Source organism: Meleagris gallopavo, chromosome 10 (genome assembly GCF_905368555.1).
Source record: "Meleagris gallopavo chromosome 10, MGAL_WU_HG_1.1, whole genome shotgun sequence".
In the NCBI taxonomy this organism is placed as follows: Eukaryota; Metazoa; Chordata; class Aves; order Galliformes; family Phasianidae; genus Meleagris; species Meleagris gallopavo.
In genome coordinates, this window is record NC_139413.1 from 1,068,170 (window position 1) to 1,090,225 (window position 22,056).

The 22,056-nt window shown below is 49.4% G+C and overlaps 2 protein-coding genes across 2 annotated transcripts; both read left to right on the plus strand.

The window, feature by feature from the left end:
- The first annotated feature begins 2,261 nt into the window (after positions 1-2,261).
- On the plus strand, positions 2,262-3,626 carry LOC146543671 (uncharacterized). The gene is made up of 3 exons (XM_085231797.1): positions 2,262-2,942; positions 3,207-3,276; positions 3,463-3,626. The coding sequence occupies exons 1-3, from the start codon at positions 2,271-2,273 to the stop codon at positions 3,624-3,626; spliced, it is 906 nt and encodes a 301-aa protein (XP_085087923.1). The 5' UTR covers positions 2,262-2,270.
- Positions 3,627-6,629: 3,003 nt separating this feature from the next.
- LOC146543672 (uncharacterized) lies at positions 6,630-9,536 on the plus strand. Its single transcript, XM_085231798.1, has 2 exons — positions 6,630-8,270; positions 8,898-9,536. Exons 1-2 carry the CDS (start codon positions 6,630-6,632, stop codon positions 9,534-9,536), a joined length of 2,280 nt encoding a protein of 759 aa, XP_085087924.1.
- The last annotated feature ends 12,520 nt before the right edge of the window (positions 9,537-22,056 follow it).

The window sequence follows — 22,056 nt, forward strand, 5'->3', positions numbered from 1 at the left end:
ATTCTGTGTGACTCAGTGAAAAGATAATTGTTGTGAGAAGCTGTTTCTGAATATTGAGGCAAAACTTACCTCAAAACCTTTTTATTCAATAGCAGTCTATATAATTAGACTACCTTCACATTTGTTTTAGTTGCCAAGTCAATATATAACAGCTAATTAGACAAAGCCCTACTCCAAAATATATCCTGAAATATATGTGCCTTGTGGCAATCATGAGATTTTTAAGAAATAAACCGATTGCTGGAGCTGGGAAATTAGGAACTGTGGACAAATAATAAAGTTCATCCTCATCTTGTGCCCAGCTCCAGCATGAAGCCCCTCCTCTGGGATATGCTCCTTCCCAAAGTGATCCGGAGATGACTTCCCAAAGACTGTAGTTTTTAAAGAATCAATCCAATCTGGATTCAAGGAGCAAAGTCGTTCTATCAAAGACTGCTCCACCATGGGTCTCATTACGAGATGCAGCTCCCACCACAACTCTTGGTCCACAGCGAGCTCATCCGCAGAGACTCCGGCTGCCTCCCGCACTCTGCTCCAGCGCGTACCGCTCCACAGAGCGCGGCACATCCGAGCTCTAAGCGGGGCCCGGAGAGCGGCAACACGAAGACGGGACCGAGGGGCGGACGGGCCGCTCGGGCCGGGTGTACTCGGCCGGGTTGGGCGACAAGACGAGAGCGGGGGCCGCTCCGCGGCGGACGCGGCCGTTTCCAGCCGCTTCGACGGCCCAGGCGCGGCCGAGGGCGAGCCCGTCAGCGGTGACGACGGCGCCGTCGGGAAAGGTCCGGGGGCGGCCGCGGAGATGGCCGAGGGAAGCGGGAAGAGGGGAGCCCGGCGCCGGGGCTTTGTGACGCGGGCCGGCGTCGCGCCCGAAGGCCATTGTGACGCGGGGCCGCCTCGAGGGGCCGGAGGCCCCCGGAGAGAGTGCCGCTCACTCTCGGGAGAGCGGCTCCGCGAGGAGGCGACGGCTCCCCCGGGTGCGTGCGACCGAGCCTCAGCGCGAGGACGCGACGATGAGCGAGGAGCGAGAGAAGAAGGACGAGCGCCGGCCCGACGCGGGGCTGCCGCGCGTGCGGGAACGGCGCCCGATGCGGGCCGGGGAGGGAGGCGCTCGGGCTCGGCCGGCGGCGACTTCGCCGCCTCCGTCCCGCGCCTCCTTCTCCCGACAGGTGGTGCCGCCGGGCGGCCGGAGCCCGGGCTCGTCCCTCCGCGGCGTCCGTCTGACGCCGCTGCCCGGCCCGGAGAGCTCGCGGGCCTCCGGGAGCCGCGGCGCACAGGTAGGGAGCCCGAGGGAGGCGGGGCCGGACGTCTTCCCGCGCCGCGCGGGGACCGCCCTGTGCCGGGGCGGCTGCGGGGAGCGGGGCGGCGGCCGCCCGCGGGCTGAGCGCTGCCCTCGGTGACGCGTACGGCGGGAGCGGGAAGCACCGCGCTCACTCGGCCTTTCTCCTCGGCTTCTCTTGCAGGCGGCCGGGCGGGAGTTTCCGGCGGCGGTGACCTGCGGCGGTGCCGGCGGGCGAAGCGGGCAGCCTCGACCATCCTTGCTGCCTCGCTTAAGGCGGCCAGGGCTGCCGGCAGCTGCACCCTGGCGTGCAGCAGCAGCATCTTCTAGGGTCTCTAATCTGCCTGCTCTGCCAGCAGCAGCCTCTTCCACGCCTTCTCCGAGTGGCAGAGCGCGTGCCGTGGGCGTTAGAGGCAGCAGACTCCCAGTTCTTGCCCGGAGACCTCATGTCCAGGACGGGACAGCAAGGGCTGAGAGCCGGGGTGCAGCTCTGGAAGTCTGCTCAACTGTTCTGGTGCCTCGGCATGCCAGAGCCGGTCAGAACTACGTGGTATCCCTGAACTGTGCTGCAGCCGCAAGCCCGAGAGTCGGAGTGCAGCTGGCAGTACCAGGGCGCCGTGCACCCACCAGCGGCCTGAGAACACCAGCAGGAACGGCCCAGGTGCTGTCCACCAAGGCTGGGAAGATCCACGCAGCTTGGAGAGATGCTCAGGAGGGCACCAGAGACACTCGTGCTGCCACTACGCCATCTTCCAGAGCAGCTCAGAAGGGCCCAGAACGGCAGGCAGGCGGCAAAGAGCGAGACAAGGAGCCTCTGCCTGCATTAGTGCCTGAAGATGCAGGCAACTTAGATGATCCTGAGCCTGCAGGATGCCTTGAGTCTCTGCCTGCATCAGTGCTGGAACATGCAGAAAGCTCAGATTCTTCAGATGAGGCCGATGCAGCATCTCTCCCCTTGTCAGTGTCTGAGGGAGAAGAAAGAGAAGAATCAGCTATGGCCATGCCTGAATCCTCCGGACAAGGTCTGGGAGAAGCACGGAGACTCCTAGATCCCAGCGAGATGAACAGGGAGCCGTATGGGCACTCTCCCGTGATCCCAGCAATGCGGAGAATTCGTGACGAGGACAGAAACGATCACGTGTTGTCACATTGGAATATTTCCTGGCCAAGGAATGTGAGAAGCCCCAGGCAGCGAAGGCTCCAGGCAAGAGGTGACACATTCAATAATGTTGGCCCTGTTCAGGGCATGCCAGCCATCCGGCCCACAACATCACAGGCTGGTAACTGGTTTCTTGACTCTGGTGACACCCAAAAGCGGACTGTTAGACTGCCAGTTATACTGGTAGGGTCCAGTAATGACAGCAACAGTGCTGCCAGCACTGCTGAGGGCACGCTGGATGCCAGAGACACTGTGGTGACAGATGAGGGCATGCGCCTGCCCTCCTGTCCTTGCCCTTCAGCACCGGAGAATGTGGAGGAAGACTGGGAATGTGACTCTGAGGAAGATGCTGAAGCAGAGGCAGTCAGCATCACATCCAGCACCTCCAATGAGTCATCTGGTGAAGCGGAGGCCACGTCTTCAGCTTCATCTATGGCTGCAGATCCCATGACTGAGGAGCACGCGTCAGCTTGTGAGGAAGCAGAAGATGTGGGCCCTCAGCATGAGGTGAGCCAGCTGGGTGTGGTCAGCAGCAGGCATGAATTGGAGGCAGAGGCAAAAGCGGTGCCTGGAGTGTGCGCTGTGGGGAGATTCCTGGTGCTGTCTCCTTTCCAGCCAGCTCCATGCATTAGGGGGGACGGCCCCTCTGTTACCCCTGCCTTGCCTTCAAGCAAAGGGGCCTTGAAAGGGGATCCCTTCCCTGGGGCCCTGGCACCCACACCATCACCAGCCAGTGGCATACACGGGTGTGGTTTTGTTCTCTCCACACAGGCTTCTGCAGAGGCTGAAGAACATGCACTGAGCTCTGTGTGCTTCAGAGATGCACCGGAGGATGGCCCAGGTACGTCCCTGAGCAGAAAGCCCTCCCAGGGAGGAACAAGCTCAGATGCCCACCAAGTGACACAGAGACCGGCAGCGTTCTGTGCACTGCCATATCCAGGCCAGTCCTCCCAGAGAAATTCCATGGTGGTGGGTGGCAGCAGGGCCTTGCCTCTGCCCCTTGCCTACAGCTCTCTGTCCCCCACAGGTACCGCTGCCGCACCACACGCAGCGTCTCGCCGCCGGATGCCAGCTGTCATCAGGACTGTGCTCCGGGCTCTGCGCAGGGTTTGCACCTGCAGCTGCATCAGGGGACAGCGTGAGGAGAGGCACGAGGCTGCCAACACCAGGCAGCTCCCCAGAGATGTGTGATTCCATCCTGTCAGTGTAGAATTCCGATTCCATCCCGTCAGCGTACAATTCTGATTCCATCTTGTCAATGTAGAATCTGGTTCCATCTTGTCAATGTAGAATTCCATCCTGTCAACATAGAATTCTCATTCCATCCTGTCATCATAGAATTCTGATTAAATGCTATCTTTATTCTAACCTGGCTGAGTGCTGTCTGATCTGTGCGCTCATGTGCGTTTGGTCTCTGAGTGCAACTTCTGGGCTCAGAGCACGGGGCAATGGATCCGTGTGTCCGTGGTGCCAGCAGGTGCAGAGAGCGTGGGCGTGCCAGGCAGAGTGATTTCTGGCTTGCAAGGTGTGAGCTGGCTGAGCCGGTGTGTGTGTGAGGTGGCCTGCGATGAAGGGGGTGAGGGGCTCTGAAAGGGGCAGCCCTGGTGGGAGAGCACCGGTGTGTCTGTAGGGGTGGGAGCACGGCCAGGCACCTGCCTAGAGGAGACCAGGAGTGTCCCGGCTGGGTCAGGGCTCCTCAGGTGTCACACTGCGCAGGCTTGGGTCCTCCCTACATTGACGTCATCATTCCCCCATATGCGGATGTCACCAATATACAGATAAACCCGGACACCGTGGTCCAACGTGAGCTTCTGCAGCCTCCGTGCCTATGCTCCGAGCGCCAGAGTGGGCGCGAGTGTTTGTACCCGTGGGGTAATCGGGTGAATGTGCATTGCACTCCCTCCAAGTAAATGCAAATTGATTGTCCTCCACCTTCCTCAAGGGGACCATAAAATATCTGTCTCAGATATCAACAGCAGCCAGAAGGGGGTGAGCCTGTTCCTGGAGAGCAATAATCAATTCCGAAACATTTGGGGCAGCTTTTGCTGAAGGGGCAGTCTTGGCATCCAGACGCCTGTAGTCCACTGTTAGGAAAGTGACTGAGCCATACAGTATGAGCACGCCCAGGCTTCTCGTGCTCCAAGCAGCAGATGATAGTGCCAATGCTGCCGACACTGCTTGGGGCATGCTGGACATCTGTGCCACGACATCGAGGGCTGATGGCCACTTCCCGGCATCTTGTGATTCCCAAAGCCGGGATATTAGAATTAAGTATGCACAGGAAGAGACCACTGACGATGCTGCCAGTGATGCCAGCACCGATCACAGCATGCTGGATGCCAGGGACAGTGCAGTAATGGCTGAGAGCATGCTCACACCTGATACTGTGGAGGGTGTGGAAGAAGACTGGCAAGACAACCGTGAGGAAGAAGCGTGCTGAGGCAGCCAAGCATTTCTGGTTCTTCATAGGGTGAGGTGAAGACCACGCCTTCAGCTTCCCCTGTGGCTGCAGGACCCAGACCTGAAGGACATTCATTTGCATGCAAAGGAGCAGAAAGTACAGGCAATTTCAAGCACAAGGTGAGAGAAGTCCATGTGGTCAGCACCAGGTGTGAAATGAAGGCACAGACAGGAGCTATGCTGGAGTGTGCACAGTGGGGAGATGCCTGATACTGTCTACTTTCCATCCAGCTCCATGCAGAAAGGTGGACATCCCCTCCATAACCCCTGGCTTGCCTTCATGTGAGAGGCATGGTTGACAAACCAGGAGCAGAGAACCTGGAACTTGGAGTGTTGCTGGCAAGGAACCTACAGGGCTGGTTTTCCTCTCGCCTCACAGGTTTCTGCAGAGGCCAGAAGAGGTGCACAGAACTCCAGTCGCATCAGAGAGACGTCAGAAGATGGCCCAGATATGTCCCCAAATGGAGAGCCTTCCCAGGAAGGACCTGCTGAGCCCGACCAGCCCCGTCAGCAGCTCGGAGGCTGGCAGCACTCCGTGCACACCGTCCTGCTGTGCCCAGGACAGCTTTCCCTCCTGGGGAAAAGCTGTGGTGGGGGGGCACGCAGGTCCTTGCCTGGAGCCCACCGTGCCCCTTACCTATAGCTGTCTGTCTCCCACAGGAACCGCTGCCAGACCACATGCAAGGAATCTGCAGAGGCCAGAGGACCTGCACAGAGCCCCAGGTGCTTCGCAGATGCACCGGAGGATGGCCCAGGTACGTCCCCAGACAGAGAGCCATCCCAGGGAGAGCCTGCCCAGCTCAGATGTCCCACCAACTGGCACGGAGGCAGGCAGGAGTGTGCGCCCTGCCACAACCAGTCTCATGGTTGTCCCAGGGAAAAACCTGAGTACAGTGCAGCAGGGCCTTGCCTCTGCCTCTTGCCTACAGCTCTCTGTCCCCCACAGGTTCTGCTGCCGCACCACACGCAGCGGCTCACTGCCAGACGCCAGCTGTCATCAGAACTGTGCTTTGGGCTCTGCGCAGGGTTTGCACCTGCAGCTGCATCAAGGGACAGCGAGAGGCACGAGGCTGCCAAGACCAGGCAGCTCCTGGAGATGAAAAACTCAATCCCGTAGATGTAGAATTCTGATCAAATGTTACCTTTATTCTGTCCTGGCTGAGCGCTGCCTGATCGGTGCGCTCAGGTACGTTTGGTCTCTGAGTTGACTACTGGGCTCAGAGCACGGGGCAATGGATCCCTGTGTCGGTGGTGCCAGCAAGTGCAGAGAGTGTGGGCGTGCAAGCCATCCCAGGGAGGGCCTGCCCAGCTCACATGGCCCACGAAGCAGCACGGAGGCCAGCAGCACTGCATGCCCCACCATATCCAGGCCCACCGACCCAGGGAAAACCCGCAGCGGCGGTGGGCAGGCAGGGCCTCGCCTCTGCCCCTCGCCTGCAGCTCTCTGTGCCCCACACGCTGCGGCGACTCGCCGCCCGTCATCGGGACGACGCCGAGGCCCGGACAGCCGGCTGCCCAGGCGTGCGTGGAGGGCTGCCGCAGTGCGCTGCGGAACCCGCCGGGGCTTTGTGACGCGGGCCGGCGTCGCGCCCGAAGGCCATTGTGACGCGGGGCCGCCTCGAGGGGCCGGAGGCCCCCGGAGAGAGTGCCGCTCACTCTCGGGAGAGCGGCTCCGCGAGGAGGCGACGGCTCCCCCGGGTGCGTGCGACCGAGCCTCAGCGCGAGGACGCGACGATGAGCGAGGAGCGAGAGAAGAAGGACGAGCGCCGGCCCGACGCGGGGCTGCCGCGCGTGCGGGAACGGCGCCCGATGCGGGCCGGGGAGGGAGGCGCTCGGGCTCGGCCGGCGGCGACTTCGCCGCCTCCGTCCCGCGCCTCCTTCTCCCGACAGGTGGTGCCGCCGGGCGGCCGGAGCCCGGGCTCGTCCCTCCGCGGCGTCCGTCTGACGCCGCTGCCCGGCCCGGAGAGCTCGCGGGCCTCCGGGAGCCGCGGCGCACAGGTAGGGAGCCCGAGGGAGGCGGGGCCGGACGTCTTCCCGCGCCGCGCGGGGACCGCCCTGTGCCGGGGCGGCTGCGGGGAGCGGGGCGGCGGCCGCCCGCGGGCTGAGCGCTGCCCTCGGTGCCGCGTGCGGCGGAAGCGGGAAGCACCGCGCTCACTCGGCCTTTCTCCTCGGCTTCTCTTGCAGGCGGCCGGGCGGGAGTTTCCGGCGGCGGTGACCTGCGGCGGTGCCGGCGGGCGAAGCGGGCAGCCTCGACCACCCTTGCTGCCTCGCTTAAGGCGGCCAGGGCTGCCGGCAGCTGCACCCTGGCGTGCAGCAGCAGCATCTTCTAGGGTCTGTAAGCTGCCTGCTCTGCCAGCAGCAGCCTCTTCCACGCCTTCTCCGAGTGGCAGAGCGCGTGCCGTGGGCGTTAGAGGCAGCAGACTCCCAGTTCTTGCCCCGAGACCTCATGTCCAGGACGGGACAGCAAGGGCTGAGAGCCGGGGTGCAGCTCTGGAAGTCTGCTCAACTGTTCTGGTGCCTCGGCATGCCAGAGCCGGTCAGAACTACGTGGTATCCCTGAACTGTGCTGCAGCCGCAAGCCCGAGAGTCGGAGTGCAGCTGGCAGTACCAGGGCGCCGTGCACCCACCAGCGGCCTGAGAACACCAGCAGGAACGGCCCAGGTGCTGTCCACCAAGGCTGGGAAGATCCACGCAGCTTGGAGAGATGCTCAGGAGGGCACCAGAGACACTCGTGCTGCCACTACGCCATCTTCCAGAGCAGCTCAGAAGGGCCCAGAACGGCAGGCAGGCGGCAAAGAGCGAGACAAGGAGCCTCTGCCTGCATCAGTGCCTGCAGATGCAGGCAACTTAGATTCTCCCAAGGCTGCACACTCTCCAGAGGAGGCCGATGACACGGTGCTGTTCCCAAGAGTGTGCGAGGGAGGAGAAAGAGAACTAACTGCTACCACCATGCCTGAAGTCTCCAGACGAGCCCTGGGAGCATCACTGAGACTGCAAGATCCCAGATGGGTCAACCAGGAGGCCTGTGCATGTTCTCCAGTACACCCAGCAATCCAGAGAATCCTTGATGAGGCGAGGAAGGAGCAGATGTCATCCAGCTGGAACATCTGCTGGCCAAACGTGAGCATGCTCAGGCTGCTAAGACCCCAATCAGCTCATGCCAGTACCAGTGCTACTGACACAGCTCAAGGTATGCTGGACACCTGCACCACAACATCAGTGGTGGAGGGCCCCTCTCCTGTGCCAAGAGAGTTCCTGTCCTGGGATGCTGGAGTGCGAGATGAACAGCGTGATTTAGAAGAGATTGATGAGACAGAAACTGCAGGACTGTCATCTGGTGATCTGCAGAGTGCATGTCTCGCCCTATCTGATGAGGCAGATACTGTGTGCTCACCATCTCTTCTGGATGCTGATCCTGAGCCTGCAGGATGCCTTGAGCCTCTGCCCGCGTCAGTGCCAGCAGAGTCTGAAAACTCGGATTCTTTTGAGACTGTGCACCGTCCAGAAGAGGCCAATGCAGTACTACTTCTCCTGTCAGCGTGCGAGGGAGGAGAAGGAGAAGAACCAGCTATGGCCATGCTGGAATTGTCCACAGATGCTGTGGGAGGAGCACCAAAATTGCAAGATCCCAGAGACATCAACCAGGAGGCCTGTGCATGTTCTCCAGTACACCCAGCAATCCAGAGAATTTGGGATCAGGCGAGGAAGGAGCAGATGTTGTCCAGCTGGAACATCTCCTGGCCAAACGTGAGCATGCTCAGGCTGCTAAGACCCCAAGCAGCTCATGCCAGTACCAGTACTACTGACGCTGCTCAGGGTATGCTGGACATCTGCACCACAACATCGAGGGAGGAGGGCCACCTTCCTGCGCCGGAAGAGTTCCTGTCCTGCGATGCTGGAGTGCGGGATGAACAGCATGACTTGCAAGAGATTGCTGAGACAGAAACTGCAGGACGGTCATCTGGTGATCTGCAGAGTGCATGTCTTGCCCCGTCTGATGAGGCAGAAGCAGTGCATTCAGCTTCTCTTCTGGGTGCAGGTCCCAGGCCTGCAGGAGAGCTTGAGCCATTGCCTGCATCAGTTCCTGTGGACACAGAAAGCTCAGGCAGTTCCATGGCAGCGCACTCTCCAAAGGTGGCCAGTGAAGCACCCTTCTTCCTGTCAGCATGTGAAGAAGGAGAAAGAGAAGAGCCACCTATGGCCATCCCTGAGTCCTCCAGGCAATCTCTGGGAGAACCATCTATTCTGCAGGATCCCGGAGAGATCTACTGGAAGGCCTATGGATGTCCTCCAGTTCACCCAGCGATCCGGAGAATCCGTGCTGAGGCAAGGAGGGAGCAGATGTTGTTCAATAGGAACATGTCTGAGCCACACAGTGTGAGCACGCCCAGGTTTCTCGTGCTCCGAGCAGCAGATGATGGTGCCAGTGCTGCAGACAGTGTTTGGGACATGCTGGACATCTGCGTCACGACATCGAGGGCTGATGAGGTGAAGACAGCAGCGGCTCGCCGGCGGATACCAGCTCTCATCAGGACTGTGCTCCGGGCTCTGCGCAGGGTTTGCACCTGCAGCTGCATCAAGGGACAGCGAGAGGAGAGGCACGAGGCTGCCAACACCAGGCAGCTCCCCAGAGACGTGTGATTCCATCGTGTCAGTGTACAATTCTGGTTCCATCTTGTCAATGTAGAATTCCATCCTATCAACATAGAATTCTCATTCCATCCTGTCATCATAGAATTCTGATTAAATGCTATCTTTATTCTATCTTGGCTGAGTGCTGTCTGATCTGTGCGCTCATGCGCATTTGGTCTCTGAGTGCAACTACTGGGCTCAGAGCACGGGGTGGAGGATCCCTGTGTCGGTGTAGCCAGCAAATGCAAAGAATGTGGGAGTGCAAGGCTAGCAAAGGGGAAGCCGGCTAAGCCTTTTGTGTGTGTGAGATCCCCTGTGATGCAAGGGGTGAGTGGCTCCATAAGGGGCAGCCTTGGTGGATGAGCAGTGGTGTGTCTGTAGGGGTGCGAGCATTGCCAGACACCTTTGTAGAGGAGACCAGGTGTGTCCTGGCTGGTTCGGGGCTTGTACCCGCTTTAACCAGCTACTGGAGGTGGGCTGTAGCCTTGAATGTTCCTGCATCCATGGTTTAGCAGCTGGGGAGGTTGATGAGAGGACAGTCCTTCCTGGCACTCGGACGCTTGTATGAAGCATTTCTCACTTGCGGTTAAGGGGGTGAGTGGTTCTGTATGGTGCCACCCTGAATGTGACAACACCTTTTTGTTTCTTGGTAAAAAATTTTGGCACATTTGGGAAAATACATTTATTAGAGAGCAGGAAAACATTCCTGGTTGTTGTGAGGGATTAAAATCAGAATACCACCAATGCCATGGTCAGAGGGAATTCAGTAGTAGTGTCGTAGTGTTGAATGCTGTTTTGCGAGTTGTTATCTTATGTATGTGTTTAATTTGTTTTCTTGATAGCAGCAGTGGTCTGTGCAGACAGAAAGCAATCCCAGTTTTCTATGGAAAGACAAACGAGGCCATTCTATTCAACTGTGCATTTGCTGAACCAGCACTTGGAAGAAATCCTCACATAGCTCATTATGACAGAATCACAGAATCGTAAGGGTTGGAAAGGACCTCATCATCTAGTCCAACTCCCCTAGTAAAGGACATTCTCTACAGTGTCATAGAATCATAGAATGACTTGGGTTGCCCTATCACTTCCTGCATAAGAAGTTGTTCCTCCTCCAGCTTGTAAGCTCCTTTCAAGTATTGGAGATGGCAATGAGGTCTCCCTGGAGCCTTCTCCAAAGCTAAACAATCCCAACTCCCTCAACCTTTCTTCATAGGAGAGGAGTTCCAGCCCTCTGATAATCTTTTTGGTCCTCTTCTGGACCTGCTCCAACATCCCTTCCCAAGCTTAATTCATCTGTACTTTGGCTTTCCTGATGCCATCCCTGCACATCCTGACAGCATCCCTGTATTCCTACCAGGTTACCCATTCCCTCCTCCAGGGCTTCTATTTTTCCTGGTTTTCTCTCAGCCTCCCCAACAGAGTACTACTGGAACAGGCAGCCCAGAGAATTTAGAGTCTCCTTCTCTGGAGACTCCTTGCTCAGCTGTACTGGTTTCCTGCCAGCCCTGCCTGATTTCTTATTCTGGGGGTTGGAGAGCTCTCGTGCTCTCAGAAACATGTTATTAAAAGCACTTCCAACTCTTTCCATTCCTCTGTGCCTAAGATCAGTTTTTCAGGAGATCGTATCAATTTCTTAATTAGCCCAAAGACAGGGCTGTCTGTCTGTCCGTACCATTGCACGATACCAGGCATCAGTCTCTCCCTCTGACTGCTGAATACATCTCTGCCTGGCACCTTCCTCTCGCAGCCTGCTCAGCTGCTACAGAAACAGTAGGTTGCACAGGAAAGCATCCAGAATGGGTCCTGAATATCTCCAGAGAAGGAGACTCTAAATTCTCTGGGCAGCCTGTTCCAGTAGTACTCTGTCACCCTCACAGTAAAGAAGTTTTTCCTCACGTTTGTATGGAACTCTCTGCGTTCCAGTTTGTGCCCGTTGCCCCTTGTTCTGTCTCCACACACCATCAAAAAGAGCCTCATCCACTTGTCTCCCCCACTGCAGGTATTTATAAACAGGGATGAGATCACCTCTGAATCTTCTCCAGGCTGAAAAGTCCCAAGTCTCTCAGCCTTTCTTCATAAGAGTGATGCTCCAGGCCCCTACTCGTCTTTGTGGCCCTCTGCTTGGATTTCTCTCTTAAACATCCCTGTCTTTGGATCCACCTTCTTGTCCTTTTTGAAGACAAGAGTAACACTGCCTATCCTTAGGTGTTTTAGACACCTCTGCCATTCTCCAAGACCTTTCAAAGATAATAGAGATTTGGAAAAAATCGCACTTGTTGACAGTGATTGATGTTTTCTGAACATTTATGGAGACCAAACAGTGTATGTGGCTACAGTGGTACATTTCAGCAACAGTGACAGTGGATCACCACTGCTGGTATAGATTTTTACTAACATGGCATGCAGGCTGGTGTTCATGAGGGGCAGAAATGCATAGCTAATGGTGGTAACTGTGTTGCTCTATCACATAGTATTATTGTGCTCTTTGTATCTGTTGTAGTTTCTGTGGAAACAAATAGGAGGCATTAATTTTGGAGTTATATATCCACATATTTCATCTTTTCCTGTCAAATTCTAGATTACCCAGTAGTAACATACTACAAATTATTTAATCAACTAATCCACAATTGCTCTATATGCAAAAGACTGGAAATCAACAGAGTTTACCAATGCATTTTTTTTTTTAAGAGGTAAGTCTCCTATTAGGGTTCTATTATTTAAAGATGAAAGTCTATAAGGCTGGTTTAAAATTAAGGCATGAGAACAGTTTTTTTTTTGTTGTTTTTTTGTTTGTTATTTTTTCCTAATTTCCTTAGGTTTTTCATTTTTCTAAGTGATTGGTCATGTGAAAATGTAAAAGCCTTGAGCATTCCTTGCACACATGACAGCTCAACAAAGTAACTTCTTTTTGTGATGTAATACAAACTCCAGTTCACCATGTTTCTATATAATATTTAGTCAGAAGTGGGATCCAGTAAAGCAACTTTTTATACGTCATAATGAAACTCCCTTTTTAATAGGGAAATTAGAAAATCAGGTTAGATTCTTTTATTCTGGTAAGTATTTGAATGAGATCTCGATGCATAATGTTTAATAATTTAATAAAAAGTGTTATTTTTTCAAAAAGATCATTTCATTCCATTTAATTAAGAATACTCTCCCAGTATGATCATGTATTTTAAATTGTAAGAAAGATCCAAGTTCTGCTTTGACACTGCCACATACAGCACAGAACAGAGTACAATAGAAAACTTGAGAGTGGTGTTCCTCCACAAGATCACAGGAAATATTCAGTGAAATGATAAAAGCATATGATGGTGTAATTATTCTAGTACAATTAAGCAGCAGTCATGAATATCAGGATAAATGCATTTACCCTTTTTACCAGTCAATTAGGAAATGTAACTTTAGCTTTGACATTATGGCACTGTCTTCCATTCTGGAACATCAACCTTCCAATCTACTCCTCCCCTCCTTCCTTGCCTGTCCTTTCTGACTAGCTTGTAGCCACCAGTAGCCACACTCCAGTCATGAGTATTATCCACCAGGCTTCACATTTTTCTAGTAGCACGATGGCTTCCTTCTGTTTGTTTCCCAAGCTGAAGTAGAGGCACTTGAGCTGGGCAGGTGACTTTGTCATCATCTTGGAAGATGATCACTTAATTCCTGAAGAATTTACCTTCCGTTTCCTTGTTGCCATCTCCAATTGCATCAGTGGCCCCTGACTGATTGTCACAAGATTTCAAGTGTACTGAGGACCCCTGCTAGCACTCTACCTTTATAACCTAGCTGTGCCATCCCACACCTTACCATGTGCAGGCTTGCTACTAGCCCCCATCCCCTTCAAACCTAACTTAAAGCCCTGTAGTGGGCTCTGATAGCTGTTCCCAATGGACCTGCTTTCCCCTTTGAGAAAGCAAAATCCATCCAAGCCCAGTGCCATGTAGACCATTCTACTGTAAAAAAGTCCAAAGTTATGGTGGTGGCACCAGACCTCCTTCATCCTTATCTGATTACGGGCTGAGCATACTTTACAGACAGAAAAGCTGCAAAGCTGAAAAAAATGGAGCTTAGCAGCTACTCCAAAGTATCTGAGCAATTCCTGCCTGTTTCTCGCCATCTTTGTGGTCATCTTGTTAGAGCAATGGCCAGACTTTTCTGCCTTTGTGAGAATGAAGGAGAAATAGGGAAGTTTTTTAAGCTCTCAGATAGATTCTTCACTGCATGGGAAATTATCGTTACCTACAAAACAGAATTCCCAGCTTGTTCCTAAGGTAAAAGAAAATAACTCAGTTTCAAGAATTCATCAGGCATAAAGTATTTCTTGGATAAATGCAGAGTCTGACTATATGTAGGCTTTGAATAAGACAGCACATTCTTTTGCTTTATGAGGTGATGTAACCTGTTAATACTGTGTCTTCCCATACATATGGCTGTGGTATGTAAAGAAGTGAACAAGGATGAAGAAAACCTGATTTTGCAAAGTGATAAGTCAGGAATGTTGACATTGGGTGGGAAACAACTGACCGGGGGAGGGAGGAATATACTAGGCAGAAAGCTGGCTGGGCTCATTACCAGAGCTTTAAACTAGATTTGATGTGGGAATGTACCACTGAATGACATGGAAGAACCAGGGGACGCTGTAACTTTAGAAAGAAATGAGACAAAGCCACAGATTTACCCCAAAGGTTCTCGGGAGGGCTCTTCCCAGAAGGTAACATGGTGAACAGCCCAGCTGCGGTGCCTCTGTACCCATACACGCACCATGAGAAATATGCAGGAGGAGATGGAAACTGTGATGTTATTAGAAAACTATGACCTAACTGCTATCAGAGAAAGATGATGGGATGATTCAGACAACTGGAATACTATGACTGAGGGCTGTAAACTTTTTAGAAGGGATAGACAAGGTAGGAGGAGTGGGAGAGTTGCCCTCCATGCTAAGAAGTGGATAGAACTGTGAAGAGCTGCCTCTCTGAAACAGTCAGGAAACAGCTGAGAGTTTGCAGGTTAAAATTAGGGACCGGATGAATAAAGGACACCCAGTGGTTGGAATCTACTACAGGCCACTCATCAAGGGGAGCCTGTGGATGAGGCCTTCTTGCTTCAGCTGTAAGAGATGACATGCTTGCAGGCTCTCATTCTAATGGGCATTCAACCACCCCGACATCTCCTGGAAAAGCAACAAGATAGTATGCAAACAATCCAGGAGCCTTCTAGAGTCCTGGTTCAGGTATTAAACAGATCAACCAGGGGTGAAGCAGAAGAAATCATCAAAGAAGTTAAGACTGAAGGCAGCCTAGGCTGTAGCAAACATGGTTGAATTTGTAATCTTGAAGGATGTGGGCCTGGCAAAAAGCAGCGTCAGGGCCTTGAACTTTAGAAAGGAGAACTTCTGACTGTTTAAGGAATTGTTGGATGAGATCCCCTGGGAAGCTGTCTTTGGGGACACAGGAACAGAAAAAAACTGGCAGCTCTTTAAGGACACTTTTCTGAAAGCAAGAGCTCTCCATCTCCCAGAAGAAGAAATCAGGCAGAGGAGGCAGGAAACCAGCACATCTGAGCAAGGACCTTCTGGTAAGACTGAGAGAAAAGAAAGAAAAGTGGAAGCAGTGGAAGCAGTGGGTGGACTGGAAGGAGAGTAGGGATGTTGTCCAGATGTGCAGATGGGATGTCTGTTGGAGCAGATCCATGAAGGGGAGGGCCATAAAGATCAGAGCTTAGGAGAGGTTCTCAGAGGGCTGGTGCATCTCTCCTATGAAGAAAGGCTGAGGGAGTTAGGATTGTTTAGCCTGGAGAAGAGAAGGCTCTGGAGAAATCTCACTGTCATCTTTCAGTATTGAAGGGAGCTTTTAAGCAGGAAGTGGAGCAACTTTGGTCACAGTCTGATAATGACACGACAAGTCAGAATGGTTTTAAACTAGCAGAAAGATTTACGTTAGATATTAGGAAAAAATTCTTTATTCAGGGAGTGGTGAGGCATTGGAACAGGTTGCCCAGTGGAGCTGTGGATTGCCCATTCTTGGAGGCATTTGAGGCCAGCTTGGATGGAGTCTCGGACAGCCTGATCCAATGATTTACAAACCTGTCCGTGGCATGAGGTTTAGAACTCAATAGTCTTTAAGGTCCCTTCTAATGTAAGCCAATCTGTGATTCTACGATTATAAAATATGTATGAAAAGGCTTTCTGTGGCATGATGGCAAGCAGATACTCAAGTCCCACAAAGGATTAACAACGTGTTGAAACTTCTGTCCCCAAAATACCTTGACAATCAAACCCATTTAGAGACCTTCTCCCTTTATTTTCATTATAAAAGTAATACAAAATAGGACATGAAACACCAGAACACACAGGTCTCTGCATATAAGTGTTATAAATGGAACTGAACATCAGACTAATTTGCAAGATAGTCAAACTATTAAATGAACTTTTTTTCCCTAATATCTTAATTTCAGGACTGTGCAGTTGTATAATGTAAAACTTCTGAATCATATATCTCTTCTTTACAAAGTATCTCAAATGAGCTCGTTGTCCCTTACTGAATGTAAGAACTTTTTGAAAAGGAGCAGCAGCTAGAATTTCAAACTGAAAAGTCACTACATCTCACTCAGTCTACATGTCAGAGATACGAGTCTGCCCTTCAAAAGAAAGATAGCATTATACTTCTCCAAAATGCTTTCCAGATTCTTCAGACTGACAGCTTGTTTTAGCCATTCAAACATCAACACACTACTTTATTTTGAAGCTCATTATTGAAAGTCTTAAGAAGACCTTAAAAATAATGCTCTATACAATATGAGCTCACTACTAGCCATTTACTCTTCAGGTGGCTGGTGGAATGCAATTTGGTAACCGTTAGTCCAGGGGACTGAAAACAGGTTGAGATATAAAATATTTGAGTTCTTTTTTTGTATATTTGTTTGCTTGTTTGTTTTTGTTATAATTTGTTATTTACATTGCTTTATACCTGTATCTATATGATTTTTTTAAATTTTTATTTCTGTGACTTCCTTGCTAGTGCAATAGTCTTTTTTTGTCTGAAATTAAATTTCATAATTTTGATTTGGCCTAAATATCTGGAACTGATAATTTTGGGGTTTTTGATTTTTGGATCATCTGATGGGCTCCATGTATTTTCAGAAAAATCCAGGTACTTCTGCTGCAGAAAAAAAAATAAAAATACAAAACCACAGCATTCTTCTTTAAGGGATGGAAAGCAAACCATGTCTTCTTCTTCTTCTTTTTTTTTTTTTTTTTTTTTTCCAGGCAGCCAAAGTATCTCTTCACTTAATTTTGAAACCAGAATCTTCTAATAACATCTGAGCATAACAGTCAACCTTTCTTTATTAGTGCAGGGGAAAATCTTTATGCAGTTCTCTATTTTGCTTTTAGATGAGTGAACACAGTCAATTACATCTGCGAAATATACGGTAGATTTTCGTCTGTATAGCCAACTGCATCCTATAATTAGTCTTCTCTTTCTTACAGTGACATTATTTTTGGGTCTGGGAAGAAGGCAGGAATGGAGGAAGGTGCTTTAAGTTGTCTTTATTTCTCACTATCCCCCACCATTTAAACTGGCAGTGAATCTAATTTTCCATGAGTTGAGACCATTTTGCCAGCAATGGTAATTGGTGGGTGATCTTCCTGTCTTTGCCTTGACCCACGACCTTTATCATCTTAGAAAAAATGTTTGTTGTTAATCTGTAACCTGTTTAATGTTTATTAAATAAACTGCTGTTGATCACTATTTTATTTGGGAAGGGTTACTTTATAGACTAAAGTAGACTAAACTATACTAAAGTATAGTTTCTTTGATTAAAGATATGTGCCTATGATTGAAGTCCCAATTTACTTTATATTTTATCTCAAAAGAAATACTCTCATTTTCTTACTCTACTTGTACACTGTAGCCCTCAAAATCGCCTGGAAAGAATGTATTTATGGTTCCATGTTGAGTTTGGTGAATATTTTCTCTACATGTTTAACTCTCACGCTGTCTGCAGATATTGTGGTAGTCAGCTGTTGCACACTAACATATTTGTATTCCTCTCACAAGCTTTTTCTTCTTTTTCACTTAGAACTATAAAAATAGAATGTTTTTTTCAGTTGGTTAAATTGTTTGGATTGTACTGAAAGTACTTTTGAGTAGTACAGGGAGATGAGTGATTGGCATGAGGTTCCACAGTTTGTATCAGGCAGCCAGTCACAGACAAACTATGATGACCAAAACATAAATGAGAAAAAGAAACTGTGAGCTTCCAAAGTCAGTAGAGATATTGATGGGGAAAGAGCGTCCATCCTCCTGCCAAACTGTCAGAGCAAGGGGGGATTTGTATCTTTAAAATAAGTTGAAAGAATATTAGAAAGCTGCTAAAATCTGAAGGTCTACAGTCACAAGTATGCTAAGAGGCCAGAAAGTATTACTCATCTATCATAATCTCAGATCACTGCCAATGTGGAAAGTCAAATGCTCTGCAGAGACACAGAAGAGAGATTTCTCTTTAAAATGGGCCTATGGGTGTCATTGAGCCTGAAAGTTGACTAAACAGAAGATAAAGACTGACTGGCAAACAGTGTATCTTAGAGTGAAGCCTTCTGGTGTCTGGCATTTCTGGATGTTAGACAGAAGACATTCCACTCCTGTCTTCCAGCGTCGAGTTCCTACCATATTGCTAGCATTTATTAATTTCATCATCGGTTTTGGTTTTGTTTTTCTGTATGTTCAGTGGCCATTCTTAACTACATGAAAATATTTTTCATGTAGGGTTTTAAGTGATGATTCTTAATCACAGCACATTTGGCCAGTATGCCATCAGTTGATATTTAGGAGGACGACTCATGGTTAGTGAGTGAAAAAGGAAAGGACTTTTTAGTAAAGAATGAAAAAGTTTAGGGTACCATCTGATTGTGTTGTGATTCATAAATATGGGCTGAAATGCTTGGAAGAAAAGATGAGCATACGTAATTCATTACCCTTTGCAGGAAAAGTGAAATTGCTTAATGTTCTGGACATGGCTCAAGTCTTATGTTGTTTTATTTTTCTAGGCCAGATTACACCAGGTTTTCTGCATGACTTCTAGAAAAAAATGTTTTCATCTGTGTAAAACAAAAAGAAGTACAGGAGCTTTCAATGGTCTAACTTATAGTAACTTTGGAAAAGCCTGTGCTTTCAAAGTGTTTTTATTTACTGGAGGTAAAGGTTTCATGAATAGCTGTAGGAGATATGTTTGCATTAAAATAGTCCTGCAAGTCAGGTGTTTAATTACTTAATATTTAACACATAGCTATTGTTATCCATTGTGAAGCAACTACATAATGTTTAATATCACATTTTATGCCCTCCAGGCAGGAGGCATTCACAGCCTCGCCTGGGCAACCTGTTCAAGTGTTCCACCACCTTCACAGTAAAGAATTTCTTCCCAATATCTAGTCTAAACATGCCTTCTTCTAGTTTAAAGCCATTTTCCTTGTCCTGTCACTACATGCTCTTGTAAAAAGTCTCTCCCCATCTTTCCTGTAGGCTCCCTGCAGGTACTGGAGTGCTGCTATAAGGTCCCCATGAGCCTTCTCTCCTCCAAGCTGAAAAGCCCCAGCTCTCAGCCTGCCTTCATAGGGGAAGCACTCCAGCCCTCTGATCATCTTTGTGGCCCTCCTCTGGACCTGCTCGGACAGCTCCCTGTCCTTCTTGTGTTGGAGGCCCCAGAACTGGACGCAGTACTCCAGATGGGATCTCACAAGACATTACACATCAGTGCATGAGAACACAAGTGCAGCCTGGAAGATTAGTCTTCCACTGTTAATGTGCAGCTAACCCAATGACTATCCAAACCACAGTACTAAGTGGCCAAAATCAGGTCCTACACGTGACTGATACCACAGGAAATCTCATGGGTTCCTGTACAGTAGAGTAAGTCCTCTGAACCTCTTACTTCTATGTGCAGGCTGATCATAAACTGGTGTAAGTTTTGCATGTGATGCTTGTCATCCTAAAAAAAGTACTGCTGCCGTCTACACCCTCTGTTTAAGGGATCTGTACATCTCTTTGGAAGAGCGTCCAATTTATTCTAATTTATTCATTGTATATCTCATAGGGAGCCCAATACTTCAGTTTTTTCAAAGACTGTACATAAGTAAGAAGGTTCAAGTTATTTGGTCAATTTTTTTGACTGTCTACTTCAGGCAAACAAAATTTCAGGAAACAAAATTTAAACCATTTTTTTTGTTGTTGGAACTAAAACCTACATTTTCCTCCTTACAATGTTAATTAAAGAAAAAAAACAAACAAGCAAGCAAACAAACCTCTGTGACAAAACACAGTAAATGCCATAAGTCAGGCCATCTCTGTGGTGCCATGACCTGTTTGTTGTAGTGGTTTGATGGCTAGCTAAGCTCCACCACACTGCTGTCACAGTCTCCCTCCTCAAAAGGAGAGAGGGAGAAAATACAATGGAAAAACTCATTGTGAGGTAAGGACAGAGAGATCTTTCACCAAATACTGTCATGGGCGTAACAGACTCAGGATAGAGAGGTTAATATAATTTATTGCCTGCTAATAACAGACCAGGCCATAGAAAATTAGAAGCAAACTAGCAAACTAGCTCCAGCACAAGGTCCAATGAGTGACAGCTCTCCAGACCTCCTCCAGCATGGCTGCCTCACTATAGTTTGAGTGGAGCAGTGAGTTGCTCCTCCAGGCTACATCCACTGCTGCACTGTGGGTTCCTCCGTGCTGCACATGCAGATCTGATCCACCCGGTTCCCATGGGCTGCAGAGAGACAGCCTGCTCCTCCACAGGCCCCTCCTGGGCCTCCATACATACACAAACCTGTTAGCCCTTAATGCATGCATCATAAATGATCGAAGTGTGTAAAGTATCACTGATGCCACAGAGTTGTCAGAGATAGTGATGATTCTTGATGGCTCTTAGTAGACAAAGACAAGAGCTTTCCCACAAGGTAGGTGGTTTCACCTGCTGCTTTAGCTGCTTTCCTCGGGTTTTGGTTTTGACAGCCATCCTTGTTTATTGGTCAGGATGCCCTGCCTTTTTGCATTTTGGTGCTCAGATATTTACATAAGGTCCTTACATATTGTGTCTGGCTGTACTACCATATTTTTACCAAATATTTGCATACAGGTATGCATTGCACTGTTTTAATATACTTATGTTGAGTTTGAATGGAAGACAGTATTAATTCTGCCCTGATTAGTGCACTTATAATTTACAGATATTTCAAGCATGTACCTTGAGTTAAAAGATGTTCTAGGCTGTGCTTACTTAGATATTCAGTAGTGGTGTTGGTCTAAAATTGGCCCTTGTAATATTGGTGCAATGACCATCACTACAGTTTTCATTACAGCACTCCCCCAGGGAGTGGAAAATAGAAATTGCTTCACCGTACTCTTTCAGACCCAATGAGTATATTAGTTCTTGAAAGTAGAAATGCATCAGCTGAGGTGTCCAGCAGCCTTACCAGTGCAGTAGTAGCTTGTTGATTAAGGCATCTACTGAGGATATGGGAAATCTGACTATGGGTCTCAGCTTTTAATGGGTTGAATGAGCCTTTTAGATTATATCTTATTTTTCTTGATATTGCTGTAACTGATGCACGTGTGGTTATTTTCTCCTATTGTGTCTTCATAATACTGTTCACTGAAAATGTTCACATTGTTTGTATGAGCTTTGTGCAGGGAGCTGCTGGAGCACTGCTGAAATACAGTTAGTTAGAAATATTTATTTAGGTGTATTCCCACAGCTCTTTCAGCTCCTGGTTATGAACTCAGGTGCCCCTCTTGTGTTAGCTACCATACAAATATAGGCAGACAGGAACCATTGTGAAGACATTACTATTATGAGCAATATAAATAGAATATATATTTTAATAAGCAAAGAAAAGCCTCCAAAAATGTGTGAAGATCAAATTGGTTTTGCTTTATTGATCTTCATTGCCTTTTAAACTAAAGCAGCCTTTCTTAAGAAGACCAAAATCTGCTGACCCATCCTAACTTCCATATCATTTAGCTGCTACTGCACTAGCAGTCAGCTAAGGGTGACTTTCTAGAAAGGTGACCACTGGGTTTTCAGATCTTCCAGGATCCATTTCTATATTTACTTCCTGATGTTTCCAGTTTCCTTGATCTTATTGTAAGCTTTATGATACTTGGCACTGTTCTAAAGTAGAACCTTTGAATAAGCAGGTTCTGTAGGCATTATAATGTCCTTTCATTATAAATATCTGAGCAACAGATCAATCTAATAGTAACTTTCACCATTTCACAGTTGCAAAATTAAGTAAGCGGCAGTTTTAAAGTCTCAGAACACAGAAAGGCAAGTGGCAGAATGATAAATGTGCTTCTTAATTATGTATAAAACTTTTGCAGGGTAGCCTGGGATTTTGTGAGTCCTGAGCCTGGGATTTTGAGAGTCCTGACCCATGTATTACCCATTCTGGTGCTATCAGTGCTTGAGAAGAAAACTGTTGCTCCTGTGGTTAAACTGGGTACTGAAAGTGGTATTAAACTCAGTG